Source organism: Orycteropus afer, unplaced genomic scaffold, assembly GCF_000298275.1.
Source record: "Orycteropus afer afer isolate SDZICR_OR568_19922 unplaced genomic scaffold, OryAfe1.0 scaffold00014, whole genome shotgun sequence".
NCBI lineage: Eukaryota > Metazoa > Chordata > Mammalia > Tubulidentata > Orycteropodidae > Orycteropus > Orycteropus afer.
Genome location: NW_006921601.1, coordinates 19,443,173 through 19,458,221, shown reverse-complemented (window position 1 = coordinate 19,458,221; position 15,049 = coordinate 19,443,173). Strand labels below are relative to the sequence as shown.

The window sequence follows — 15,049 nt, the reverse complement described above, 5'->3', positions numbered from 1 at the left end:
TCAAACCCACTCAGTAGTACTACAGAAGAATGGTCTGACAATCTTCCTCCATTAAGATTACAGCCATGAAAACTTTATAGAGTAGTTCTACTCTGTTAACACATAGGGTTGCCCTGAGTTGGACTTGACTTGATGGCATGAGCAGCTGTTTGAGGTTCAAATAGTAAATGTTCCATAAGGCAGCACCAGAGCAAGGCTCTTAACTCTTGTTAAAGACTAATGTTGAGGGGCACTGGCTTTTGTTTTTCAAAAACCTAAAAACCAGGAAACAAAATTTGCATTCAAACAACTCAAAAATTGCACTGTCAAAAGCACAGTCAAGATTAGCACCTTATAGTGAGGTAAGCAGGCAAAGAAACAGGCCAATTAGAAGACAGAGCCTAGTACAACGTTTATTAAAGCACATTCCTCAGGTGGATCATAAAACACAGGAAAAAAGGGACTTCACAGTCAAAGAAACATAAAACAAATTGGATTAACCATCCTTTATAATGGCATGATCTGTCAGAGCCTTCCACGTACCAGTGTATTCCTATCCCCTCTGCCCCCGAATCCCAAATAGGGATATGATGCAGTTCCCAAAACCTATTTGGCTATGAGAACTTTTTTGTCCCCATGGAATACACTGTGGCCTGGGGCTTCACATCCCTGCATGTGAGGCAACTGGAAGCTCCAGCCGCATCATGCGTGGGCCAAGAACCTCTTCCGTTTCCTCAAGGTTCTCGGGGAGACTCTTCTAGTCTACAGCAAATCATTGTTTCCCCATCCACAGAATGGGCCCACGTCCAACAGTTGCTGGCAAGAGTAATTAATTGGTATTGGTAAGGCATTCAGAGCCAAAAGCTTCATTTCCACAGGGTTATTAAGAGTCCATCACCATCTCACAGTCATAAAGCTAATGGGAACTTCTGTTATATAATTTCAACAATAAATTAAAATTATTTGCTCTGATGGTGGTTGGAAAACTCTAACTGTTCAACTTTCTTAGGTAAGAGTAACTGTGATTGAAGTGGGGGGGGAAGCCCTTATACATATATACAAATAAAACTGTAGTCATAATTTCCTATGCCGAATCAAAAACAACTCCCGAAAGCTTTGGTGTCTGCAATCAGCCACATTACCTCTGACGGTCACAGAGATGGTCGTGTTCTCCCCAACCAGATAGCCACAGGGAAGCAGCTCGGGTGTTTCGGAAGTGTTGGTACGTTTGATTTCCCCGATGCTATAGCCGAGAACACTATCGGAATTCAGCCCGAGCTGACTCACTGGGTCAACGTGAATGATGTATTCCTGGAAAAAGTAAAGACCCTGTCAAAGATGTGGCTCAAGCCTGCTCGTGACTCATATTTTCATTGGGTGATTTATGATTGTCATCTCTTCTCACTTCTGAGTTGAAACGGACCTGTGGAATGAGGTGGGGGAAGAGCCCACTTTCTATGGGGATAATGCCCTACTATCACGGGCCTCTTCAAACAGATTTATTTGGTTAGTGATGGAATAAAAACCTAACAGGACTGCAAACGTTTAGTCTGGATGAAGCAAGCACGTAATTCCTAAATTCAGCTGGAGTCTTGAAGACATCAGGGCCTGTGAATGGTGCTGGAAAATTCATGAAAATGTACTTCTGACAAGAAATCCCTCCACCAGCCCTTTCTTCTGGCTCAAGGCAAAAATCATACCAATGACAAAGAAAGTAAAATCCAGGGCTGTTACAGAGAAGCAGCCTGGATCTTTAAAAAGAAAATATGTGTTTAATTTGGAAACTCTTAAGTAAGTGACCAAGAGATTTTATGTCACTGAAAGTAAACTAAGACCCATAGGCTATGGGGGGTGGGGGGTACACCATAATGAGTTAGAGGCCAGTAACAGGCCTCTGCTTTTAACAGTCTTGTTTCCTCACTTACTATGATGCCCCAGAAGCTGTTTTCAGATCAAACTGTTGCTTTGTAATCCAAGGATGTCCCAGCTGATTGTCAGCAGAGATAATGTTTTGTGTCAGGCAGTAGAATTGGTCTGCCCTAAGCTAAATCTCTTGCCTGGTCATATTTTTTTCTTGACTGACCCATCAAAATGTGGGATAATCTTTGGTCAAAGAATAGAATTTCCTCTGCATGAAGACATTTGGATCTAGGTGCTAGAAAAAGATTATAGTATACTAGTAACATCAGGTTTTGAAGTCAGATCCATTTAGTTAGACCTATATGGTCCAGTTCGGGAGCTCTGGTAGCATAGTACCTAAGGCACTTGACTGCTAACCAGAAGGTTGGCGGTTCTAACCCACCAGCCACTCCTCGGAAGGAAGATGGGGCAATCTACTTCCGTAGTGATACTGCCTCAGAAACCCAAGGAGGGGTCACTATGAGTCGGGTCCAACTTGGTGGCATATAACAACAACAACACATATGGTCTAGTTCTAGATCCATGACCTTAGACAAGTGACCCAACCTGATCTTCAACTTTCTTCACCTTCAAATGGGAAAATAATAAGGCCTTCCTCCTAGACTATAAGAAAGGGGTAATTTAAGTAAAGGGCTTTGCATGGTTTTGGCATAATAAATGAGGGTTATTATTATTTAGGAGACATGATTAATAAAGCACTTGTGGTTATGGCCTTACATCAGAACACTACAAAAATTATACTAAAAATATCTTTCAAAATCATCTTATATCACATGTGATGTCATAGCCATCTTCTTGACATACTTACTTTGAACAGCCGTCTAACCACCCCATCGAGTACATCCCACTTCGTCTTGCCACTAACTCCAATGCAGCCAATAAGAAAGAGATGTGGTCTGGAATCCTAAGGGTAAGGAAATGTATGTAGGTGAAAAACAAGTGAATCTTTTTGGACACAGTTTAGCAGAGGACTTAGATTGTCTTAGAACTCCGCCAATGGTTTGACAGGGGAACAGAAGTCCTATTTGTTTTAACAGCAGGTAGAACTTAGATTAAGTTCTTACTTAGATTAGCCTTAAAACCTTCTCTTGCTCTATATAACTTTCCTAGTGCTAAAACAGCATCTGTGGGACAAGAAGAGCAAATCTCTTCTCTGGAATCTGAACACTCCATCAAGTAGGTACCTGATACCATGAGCAGATAAATACTTCTTTATGCCTAGAACGTGCCCCCCTGTCCTATTTGCCATCTCACCCTTTCCAAATCTTGCTCACAAACTCACTTCTCCCTGGAAGCCTTCAACAATGAACCCCACCAGGCTCAGAGCTCACAATTGCTTCTATAGCACTATATACAGTTTATATAATAATATGTTGTTGTTGTGGTTATGTGCTGTGGAGTCGGACTCGACTCATAGTGACCCCTTCTTGAGTTTCTGAGAAAGTATCACTATGGAAGTAGATTGCCCCATCTTCCTTCTGAGGAGTGGCTGGTGTGGATATATAATTTGTTTAATTTTAGGTATTTATGTCTTATTTGTGTATAAAGTTTATCTCCCTGCTGGATCTTAAACTCCTTCAGGACAGAATATGCTTCTGCTTTTTGTTTGTTCTTTAATAATATTTACTGCCTTTTTTCTAATTAAAAGTTAAAAAACATAATCAATTCAGAAAACTAGTAAAACTCTGAGAAGTTCACAAAAAATAATCTTTTTTCCTTCTTTTGCATTTCTGCCTACAGGCTCTGCATAGTGGAAGCTAGCTAATTATACTGATTAAAGCAAAATTAATGGAATATTCCATTCAGTTGGGTTTTTAACTATCTAACATGCTGGTAAGGATGTAGAGTTAGGGGAGTGAGGGGCACATCTGGCAGTTAAGCAAAGTCAGCAGAGAAAAGAGCACAGTTCTACAGTCTGATAACCTGGCCCCACCATTTGCTTTGTAGCTCAAGTAATGCTTGAGTAACCGGTTTCCCAATTGCAAATGGAGATAATGCCTGGCTAACCAACCTCACCTGGATGCTGTGGTAATCCAAAATGATACAATTTTTCAAAGTGACTTATAAGGTTTTGTTGAACATAAGATCTACTTGTTCATACTGATGATTATTAGAATAAAACATGATCAGAGGTAATACCTGCATTTACTTGCCTGACCATGAGAATGAATTTCTACTTTGCTAGCCCATCACTCTACTATCTAAGCAACTTCTAGCTTAATGATTCTAAAACCCCTGGCAGCTCCAAAATTCTGACTCTGTCCCTTTCATTGAGACTTAAGAGCCAGTCATGAAGTAGAATCTTGTGGCAAAGAAAAGTCTGGCTGCAGATGTTTTCTTTTGGTGGGCACTGTGGCCAGCCCTGTAAACAGCCCTAGTGGTGCAGTGATTAAACATCCAGCTGCTAGCCAAAAGGTCAGTAGTTTGAACTCACCAGCCACTCTGCAGGAGAAAGATGAGGCAGTGTGCTTCCATAAAGACCTGTAGCCTGAGAGACTCTATGGGGTAGTTCTACTCTGTCCTATAGGGTTGCTATAAATTGATTAGATGGCAACAGGTTTAGTTTTTGGTTTCGTGGGCCTCAGAGAGACTCAGTTCACTCAGAGGTGTCTTGGAAGAAAGATCTGGTAATCTGCTACTGGAGTCACAGCCCTTGAAAACCCTACAGAGCACACGTCTACTCTGACACACACGGGTGACCAGGAGTCAGAATCAACTCCTTGGTAACTGATTTGTTTGGTTTTTGGTGGATCCCCTAACTGTAACTACAGTAGTATTTTGGCTAGAAATATGAAGAAGTAAGTAATAAACAAAACCCAGTGGAATTGAAATAGTGACTCAGGAGGTCTTTGCCCACTTATTTATGAGATGGTAATTCACAGCATCATTTGGATTTAATCACTGATTAAAAACCAACTTTTACTGTCAACCCCACTGCCACTCCAAAGTAGACTTTGGTTGTAGTACAGCCTTCTAGATTCTGGAAGAGAACAGAAACTGTACACTCGGAAAACTCAGATTCTCCAGCCTGGGTGAGTCAGAACACCCCCTGGAGCGCTCCCTGGCATGGCTGTCTTTGTCTCTGTGTCTACCTTCTTGGCAGCCTGATGGTCTGATAAGACTGGTGCTTGTGGTCAGCTGGATTTGGTGAGCTTATATCTGTACCTTCTGTGCTAAATGTACTTAGCTGCCTTTGATGTTTTTGGGAATATATTTAATTCAGAAAGGCCATTTCTGAGTGGTGTTAGTATTGAGTTAATGACATGAAAGTGCAACGTGGGACCATTTTTAGTACTCTTTATTAGACTTTCCAAACATGAGGAAAAGGGAAAGGGCTGCTCATTCACTGTAATTGTGCCAAAATGCTGCTGGGGATTATGGTTAGTTAAGAAAAGTGTTAGTAGTGTTTCCAAATCACCTTAGGCTCTGAGGTGATGTGGTTTTATGATTAGATCACTAAACTAGTATTGCTACCTGGGGAAAGGGCAGCAGAGCAGGGAAAGGGATCCAACTAACCTCCTTCCACTTCATTTCCTCCTGAAAGCTGACAACTATCTTAACATGCCTGCCTCCTTCCTTCCGAGCCGAGCATTCACCAGTGTCATCCAGCAACATGTCTGCGAATGGAAAACATCAACAGCCTTAGGCACATGGGGACAGCAAAGCTGGCTTCCTGACACCCCCGCTGCTTGTTGGCACACAGCAGCGGGACAAACCAGGTGTCGGGGGTGCGGGGAAAAGGGGTGGGGTGTAGGGCAGGGGAGAGGGGCAGCATGGAGAATGCAACCACAGAAACCAATGGTGGACCAACCAAGGAACCAGCAGGCTGACGATGCACCTTGCCAAATGGAAGTGAGAGGAGGGAGAGACTCAACCAAAACAACAGCGACAGCAGCGTCATGAGAGAAAAGAAAAGCGTCAGCCTTGATATGCTTACAAAGAAAACCTCGGTCACGTTCACTTGTCACTGAGCCAGCCAGGAATCCATCCTGAAGGCGGGAAGGTCATAGACCAAGCCATTGCCCCAAGTGGGACCTGCGACTGTGGGGTTTGTGTGCAGCATTCAGCTTGCAGGTCAGCCTTTTAAAATGGATCAAACGGACCTCAGCATGGTGGGTGAGGGGACCCAAGCTCAAGGCTTAGAGAATCTGGGTCACCGGAGCAAAGCATGATAGCGGTCTAACGGCTGAGCTCATGTTGATAGCAGACACACACCCAGACACATACACACATCCCAAGTGCACACATGTCTGCTGCCTCTCCATTTCATCTGTTGATCTGTTTAGATTAGGGTCTCACTTGGAGACCAGTGTGCCAGTTGCAGGCCCGGTCCTGTCCCCAGCCCTGTGGCATCACTCACCCAAGCTGGTTGACTCAGTGAGGTTCAGGCTGTGCTGGGACAGCCCCATGGACTGCCTTGGGGAGGCAGAGATTGACACCTGGGAGGGGGCCCGGCTGCAGCCACTGCCTTGAGACTCTGATTTCAGCCGGTCATTCTCAGCTTTCAGCTTCTCTATTTCGCTCTGCAAACAGTAAGGGAGACATGCACTTACTAGGTGGGTGCAACAGGAACTAGCCTTTTCTGGTGGAAAGAATTGAAAATTTCTTTCTTTCTTTCTCTCTTTCTTTTTTAAACTGTGATTTGGGTGAAAGTTTATAGAGCAAATTCACTTTCCATACAGCAGTTCACATATATTTTGTCTCATGACATTGACTACAATTTACCACAATGCAACAGCTCCCCTCCTACTTCCTCCCCATAGTTATCTCTTCCTAGTGTCCTTCCCTCCATGCACTCCTGCCCCCTGAGCTGTCTCCCTGTGCATACATAACCCTTCTATTCGCCCATGATTGTTCTCTCCAAGGAGTGTATCTACCTAGTGGAAATGTTCATCTCAAATGCCTGTCTTTTGTTTGGCTGGAAGCCACAGGAGTGGGTTCAATTTCAGACCTGAAGGGCAGGTAGTGGCCATAGTCTCAGTGGTTCCATCAGGATCTATCAGACCAGCAAATCTGGTCCCCCCCCTTTTTTTTTTTCCAAATAATTTTGAGTTTTGTTCCACGTTGTTCTCCCACTCTATCCAGGATCTCCTACATAGAAGAACTGAAAGTTTCTTGAAGAGATGAAGTGACTGTCAGAGGCACAGCAGAAAATGTAACAGCATCAGAAAGACTTAGCAGCATCTGCAGCCTTTGTTGTACACATAAGACATGTCTGGTGGGGGGTGGAGAGGTTGTCTGTTCTTGTAGGGAAGTGGCCTTTGAAAAGATCTTGGCAGTGTTTCCCACACTCTGTTGCCTGACTGTTAAATGAAAAAATCCCACATCTCAGAAGTTTGAGCAACTTTGGGTTTGTCAGGTTTTCTAACTGTAGGACTTCTAAGAGGCTATTGTCAGAATCTCTGAAAGGGCACATAGTGTACAGTATTTCCCAAATGGATTTGATCAAGGACTTTTTCTTTCAGAGTCTCTCATGGAACCAGTGCTCCAGGGAACCTCCTCTGAAAAATGCTGCTCTCCTTGAGCTCCCATTTGGCAGAACCCACAGAGGCCTTTCATTTGATGAATATTTATGAAGCACGTACTATGTGCAAGCCTTGTACTATGTACTAGGTTCAGGCAAAGTGATCCAAAGATGAATAATTCAGAAGATTTAAATGGCTTCAATCCATGGCAGAAAGGGGGTGGGCAGGGAGTCGTAAGAACAAATCTGTAGGAATTCTGATGAGAGCACTAACTTTCCCAGCTGAAGAACCTGGAAAGACTTTGCACAGGAAGCAGCATTGGGGTAACTTGAGGAAAGGGTCCAATGTGGATCTGCAGAAGGATATTCCAGTAGAGGGAACACCATGAAACAGGGGTACCCAGAGTGTACAAAAGGGAATCAATCATGGCTCTCTATGGCTGGTGAGTAGAACCTGGAAGGGGAGGGATAGGGGTTGAGAGTGAAATGGTGCCTACAGGAGGTCTTGAACACCAGGTGAAGGAGACCACACTGCACGCAGAAGGCAAAGGGGAACCAATGAGAGTCTTACGCAAGGGACAGGCATTGGGACCGAAACCTCTTATACTTTCAAAAGATTAGTCTTTGGATCCCAAAAACTCTTATTAATATTTTGCTGTATGTTTGATCTTTTTGGCATTTTTTTTGTATGCAAAACTAGAATCATTCTGTACATGTTGTTATTTTTCCTGCTTCAGTTTTTACTTAAAAACATGTGGATATTTCTACATCCATTAAATATAACTTTAAAACTTAAAAAAAAAAAAAAAAAAAAAAAAAAAAAAAAAAAAAAAAAAAAAAAAAAAAACGCCAAGCCTGGTTTTTCACTTTGAGCAGTATGTATGTGGGAGAGAATGAAAGGGGAAAGAGAGAAAGAGAAAGAGGCTGGCAGAGCAGAAGGGCTATGCGAGATTCTCAGGTAACCCTCAGGTTTGGTGAGGAGCAGCTTCCTGAAGGTCCATCCCAGACAACCTTGGGCTCAGCCCATACTCCTTGGCTCTCTCACCTGCATCCTGTTCATGGCCTCCCGGAGCTGGTCGAGCTGGTGGGCAGAGCTGAGAGCTTCCAATCGGATGTCCGTGAGCTTCATCTCCTTGTCTCTCAGCTCATTTCGGAGCTGCATGACCGTCTCAGCTTCACTGTCCATGCACTCTGAAATGCTAGGGAAAGAGGAGTGCTGTTGATAAGGGCAGCCCTGAATTCCTCTCCCTCTAGACCCCAGTGACCACTGGACATGGTCAGCAGAAACCAGGCATAACAGCTGCCTGATGCTTCCTGGAGGTGGCAATACCAAAAGCACTGGGAAATAACAGATTGTACTGATTTCTCTGTGATTCTCTACAAGTTGTCTCTATTCTTCTCTTTACAGAGCTATGACAAGCAGAATGGCTTTGGTGCACCTTTCAGCCAAATTCTGTACAATCTATGGACAATCAGGACATGGCAGAAAAGAGTAGTAACCTTTAGTACCTAACACTTTACTCCAGCATATTCCTGGTGTCTCGTCCAGGTATCAGGAGGGCTGGTGGCATACTGAAATTTAAATGCTTCGAGTGTGGGAAATTACTGCCTCCCCACAGCTGCCATTCCTTTCATCCACAGGGTTGGGATTTTCTAAGCCCTGACCTCTCTCCCTTTGGTTTCTTCTTTGAACTCCCTCTCCCTCCTACATTTGCACATTCTTACACATTTTTCAAGGTTGGAAGTAAGAATGTGCTCTCTGCCCAGCCTTTGGAAAACTAGACCAAAAACAAACATCTCCATGTCCATGGATGCTGTGGAATGTAAGAAAAGGGCTGGGGAGCCAAGAGTCCACCCCACCCAATCCCTATGGGGAAAGTGGTTTGGAAGGAGTTCTCACTCTGGTTTCTTGAAGTCCTACAGAGAAATGCATCTTCACCCCTCTCTCGTCTTACACGATTGCCCTGCAGATGGCACGGCCCTGAGTCCCAGTCAATGGATTATGGGAAGAGGTGCTGTGTGCCTCTTCCAGGCACAGATTCCTGCAGAACTTTTCCATTTTGTCCTCCCCTATATGCTGGATGGATACAGAGCACTTGGCAGAGGACTTGACACATCCACAAGATAGAAAGATTCTCAGTGCCCACATCAGCACACAGATGGCCTCCTGCCCACTAGGAATATCTGCATTGGGTTTGGAATGAACCAGACATAAACCATCAAATGTGAAGCCACTGAACTTTGAGACTTAGTTTGTTGCAGTAGCTAGTTTTACTGACCAGAATTAACACAGCAGCTCGTCTTGCCATGCTGAATTCAGTTGAAATGTCACCTCCCTGATTACTCAAAAAAAGTTGCTACCACCATAGTCTGGATCCTAGTACACTATTTTAATTCACTACATTAACCCTTAGCATGATCTGATTTTCCTAGTTTATTCAGGGATTTGTTTAATGTATCCTACCCTGGAAAGTAGGGTCTACCACTTAGCTCTGTCTTGTGTACTGTTGGAAGCTGTGCCAAGAATAGTGCCTGGCACAGAGCCAAAGCTCAGAAGTTCAGTGAACTACACTGTTCATTCATGTCATGTCCCCATTCATATGTAATCTCCCCAGGAGTGGAACTCTGGTTAGCATTCTCTTTAGTCTCTCTTCATAACATCTAGAGCAGTGCTCTGTTCAAACAGGTTAATACAAATATAAAAAGTTTGAACTGATTTAAAAAGAAAAAGAACAGATGATGAATTATTTTTTCATGGTCAGGATACAACTGGATTGAGATGCTTTGGGATGATGACATGTATTAGAATCACAGTCAACCTACCCTTTATTTACTTCTTAGGCACTCTATATATCAAATAGGACACACACTTTCAATCATCTGCCTAATTATTCACTGCAGAAAACCCATAACACTGTGCTGGGCACTGCAGGGACACAATGGGGTCCAGTCTTCCTGTGGTCCTCTCCCTTCCCCCTACTAAGATTTTCACCCTTGCTCACACAAAAGTACACTTTCCTGGGGCCATTCTCCTCCCAGGGTGCTCCCCAAGAGAAGAGGAGGTGCTGATCTAATTAAGTAAAATGGAGACACCAGCAGGGCATTTTTCACTAGTAAATGGGTTGCATAAAAATTACCACTCTGATTTCCTTGGTATGACACTGATGCTGACTTCACTGTAGACCAAACATTTAGCATGATCTTATTCAGTGTATCGTGCCCCCAAAACATCAGTTGTTACTTTGAAATGAGGTATTCCACTTATAAGAGTTATCAGAACGGAACCCCATCATAAGTTGAGGACTATCTGTACTTTGTTTTGGTGTCCCCAGGTGGTTCAAACAACTTGGGTTTAGGCTACTAATTGCAAAGTTGTCAGTTTGAACCCATCCAGCGGAACCTTGGAAGAAAGACTTGACAATCTGCTTCTAAAAAGTCACAGCCTTTGAAAACTGATGGGAGTACAATTCTACTTTGAAATACATGGTTTTTGTTTTGTTTCTGTTTCAATACTCTGTTTCCTCTCTTTCACTTCTGTCTTCCGTGCAATCAGTGTGCTACAAAGACTGGGCCTCTGAACAAGCTGATCTCCTTGACCAAACTTCTTACATTCATCTGGGAAGGCATTTGGCCAGGCTATCTTCAGCTGGAAGGCTTGGTAAGTGGACTCAGGGGCAGTTCCACCCCTGGACTTCTGAGTGCAGAACCTGGACATATAAGGTTGAAGGAGAATGGAATGCGAAGAAGGAAGCCCTGAGTGCACAGTATCTAAGAACCTTCATAAGACTCCGGTAAAGTAGATGTAATCAGCCCCATTTCTACAGATGAGGAAATTAGGGTTCATACAACTACCCAACTCCTCTGTCTAACCCTAGTTCAGGGGCCACTCTGACCCTAGCCACAGTATTTATCTTTTCTCAGTCACTGTCTCTCACCTTACTGCTAACATTCTTTGTAGACTGCTTGTTCTCCAGTTCTTCTTCCTTCAATCTTGGCTTCAATACCATGGTCTCAAATGGGATTTAGCTCCACTGAAACTTCTGGTGTCCTGAGAACTAAGCCTCTTCTCTGAACAGAGGGGGGCAGCCTTTCCCACTGCTGCAGGCTGCTGTGACACTTTCGGAGCTGACACCCAGCCATCCCAAGCCATTCCTGACCTAGTCTTGACTCTAGTGTCTGGGCCTTAAGTTCTTAGGTGGGGTACAGAACTTTCTGCCTATGTCGCCAATGGAGGAATAGCCAATGGATTGTGAATGGAAACCATGGGAGAATGGCTGGGATGAGAGCACATGACTCTTCTCCTCTAGATAAAATAATAGCCTAGGGGGACAACACCTACACCAACACCAGGGGAGTAAATGTGGGTCTTACTCAACAAAATCAGCTGTGTGTGTTCCTGAAGAGCTGTGTACAAAGTGACTCATTTTAAATTTTCTAGAGGGAGTTTCATGGTGATCAATCCTATTATGAATATAAAATCCTTCAGTAAAAAGAATTGCCACTGAATGTCTTCATTCTTTAAACTTTCAACTTCTGAGTTCTAACCTCACAGAAACAGCTGACACCACATTTTGATCAAAGAACAAAGTATAATCTAAGTTTTTTCACCCAAGTGAATCAGAATTTCACCAATAATTACCAACACTCATAGCACATCTCCCTCTCACATCAAGATGGTTCTAGATCTTTTACACCCATTTATCTTGTTTAATCTTTAGGATAGGATAAACAGATAACTATCATTATACTAATTTGACATATAAACAAATGGAAACAAAGTGAGGTTAAGTAACTTGCCCAAGGCTAGCCTCATAAGCCCTAAAACATACAGAAAGAACATCCATAATCTTATTAAAGCAAGACATAAGAGGTTCCCAAGGAGCAAGTGTATCATAATAGGACTCCTAGCCAGTCGTGTTGGAGGAGCTTCTTAGGGACCAAAGATGTCATCTGACCAAGGGTACCCCAACAGACAGACTTACAGAGAGTTGGAGTGAGAATTTCTCAGCAGTGGTGTGGAACCCGTTGAACCATTGTGTGGTAACTTTGGTGAGGAAGGCAAAGAAGAATCTGTCATCTCCTCAATGTCTGAATGAGAGGACGCTGACTTTGGAGATTTCTTCTTTCCAAAAGCTTGCTTGAAGGAGCTGCGTAACTGAATATACAAGATTGTCAGCCTGGCAGGGAATGCAACCAAGCTTAGGCTTTGGCAAAACAGAGACATGCAGACAAAAAAGCAATTAATTCTCCCACATTTTTCCCCCACCAGTGAAAAACGTTCCAAACAGCTCTCTCAAATCAGTGCATTAGGGAAGAAGAGTTATCTGGTGTGGACAGCTCAAAGGACTGGGCCTGTGGTAACATTCCATGCCTACTCTTGGTTTAAGACTAGATGCCAACAGCAAGACAGAGCCTGGCTCAGCAGATGGGTATCAGAAAGATGAGGTTATACAGCAACAAAGCAGGATGCCCAGACAGGGTGACGGATGCGGATGAGGTTAGTCATATCAATGGATGGGTTAGCTTGGTATCTTTAAGTTGGTCTTGCTTACCTCATTGACCTGCCAGGGAAAATGCAAGCAAAAATGGGGAAGGGGAAGGAAAAAAGACAATTTTTAACAGAGAAAGCCAGTGACAGGGAAAGCTTTGGACTTTTCAGACAAGACATGGCTAATAACACCACACACAGAGGAAGTTTCTGGTAGGAACACGAATCTTTAAAAGCATTGAGGGCATCTTCCTCTATTGCAAAAATAAAGAAATAGAGGGTTGATGGGCCCCCCTACAATCCGAATTCTTCCAGCTTCCCCCGTCTGGTTGAACTTACTGCACGCCCCCTTCCTCTAGTCCTCAACCCTTTTTGTTTCTTAGCAGTCATATCTCCATGTCTTAATTTTTTTTGGGGGGAGGGCGGCATGTCTTTTCTCAGCAATGGTAGTAGCTTCACTGCATTATAGGTCCCAACATGGTTGTATTCCTACCCTGATATATGTGCTCAGGAGTTCCTGCTATTCTTATATACAGAAAAGATAAAATAGGCAGGGAATTAGCCATCTCACATATTACTAAAGAAACAGATTTTAAGAAATTTATTAACCATATTGGGGAAAAAACAAATTAGTATATCACAAATTCCCCAAACCATGAGATGGACCTGAAAATTTTAATGAGAACATAAAGAATTAAAGCACAAAGTCTTCTCTGAAAGCTATGATAATAAGCACATATTTCCCTAGATTATAAAATAATACTTCATCTTGCATAAAGTCTTTAAAAAGTAATTTCCTTTTTTTGAAAGTTCTTTTTCCTTCTGAAAATATATTCTGGGGGCTTTCTTAGTAATTGAAAAATTCATAGAACTGGCCATTCTGAAAATTGATACCATTTTCTCCCATCAACATCTCATCAATAACAAACTGCTTGTCCAGTCTGTGGGTGAATCTAGAGCTCATTTCTCTCCAATGCCCTACTTTTGATCATATTTCTAGAGAGTAGTCATAGAAACAGAAGGACTTGGCAAGGAAGCCATTAATCTAAGTCCTTGCCTCTACTTCTGATGAAGTGCCAGGTAGAAGAGGAGAGATTACAAAGATTAGACAGCATTAAGCTTTGGGATTATCTGAGGTGGCAAATTATCCTAAAGGAAAAAAAAAAAATTATTTCTTGAATTGAAGAAGACTGAAAACTATTTTTCACAGAAAATAATTCTCTCTCATCACTTTGATAATCAACTCAGATCATGTTATTAATAGCATATTAGAAACAGAACCATGAATTAATGCTACCTGTTATAGCAGATGAGTTGATCAAAAGCTATTAGTAATTAAAAAAAATTAATCAGACGAATAAGAGGGACACACTGATTAGCCTTTTAGGTTCCCTCCAATGAAAGCCATCAATAACCAAATTTACTAAGTCCTCAACTCCTCCATCACTAGACCTCGCCACCCATCCAAGATAACACAAAATGAGTGAGATGTGTATGGAATGAATGAGGACATTAAAGCTAATATGAAAACATGTCCTGTCAACACTGACAAATGGGATCCTTTGAACACTGGTCAACTCCTGATCAACTTGAGATACCTGCACTGAAAATGAGGAGAACTAAAAGAATATGGGATGAAGAGGGTGGGATTTTCCCAGGAGTGGGAAAAACTGTCTAAGACATCACTGTGAAGAATTCAAGTAGCTTGTTGGGATTATGGAAACATGGTAAAACACTGCAAGGGTAACTAATTCCATTAAACATTTTTAGGTACAAATCCCAGTTTAGAAGCATTCACTGACTTATAACATCTATATCTTTGAAATTTTTATTTACAAGACATGGTCCAAAGATTTTCAGAGAAGACTGGATTGATGCTATCCTAGGCAACTGCATAAATAAACAGATAAAGATTATGATTAACTATGAGATATGGTATGGTTAACTATTGTTAACTCATGACATGAGAAAAATATTTTGAAACTAACTAAACTAAGAAGATTGCACTTAAGAAAGAGTATCTCTGCTCTATCTAAAACTCTGTGGCCAACACCTAATAAGGAAGAAATGACACAAAAGTGAAATGAAAGATGAGTATTTCACATAAAGCTTCATGAAACAGGAAAACTACAAGGTGCTAATTATTTCATAAATCCTAGTGTTTGGCTGAGCACAGCACTAATTTTCTTAAAAATCTA

The 15,049-nt window shown here is 42.4% G+C and overlaps 1 protein-coding gene across 1 annotated transcript in view; it reads right to left on the bottom strand.

Annotated features, from left to right (window-relative positions):
* Positions 1-15,049, bottom strand: part of NAV2 (neuron navigator 2) — a 494,616-nt gene that overhangs the window by 19,829 nt on the left and 459,738 nt on the right. The window contains exons 26-31 of the mRNA XM_007955845.2: positions 12,346-12,518; positions 8,409-8,562; positions 6,260-6,422; positions 5,416-5,516; positions 2,708-2,803; positions 1,122-1,290 (exon numbers count right to left, since the gene is read on the bottom strand). Coding sequence (XP_007954036.1) covers positions 1,122-1,290; positions 2,708-2,803; positions 5,416-5,516; positions 6,260-6,422; positions 8,409-8,562; positions 12,346-12,518 — 856 coding nt within the window. The remainder of the gene's footprint in view (positions 1-1,121; positions 1,291-2,707; positions 2,804-5,415; positions 5,517-6,259; positions 6,423-8,408; positions 8,563-12,345; positions 12,519-15,049) is intronic.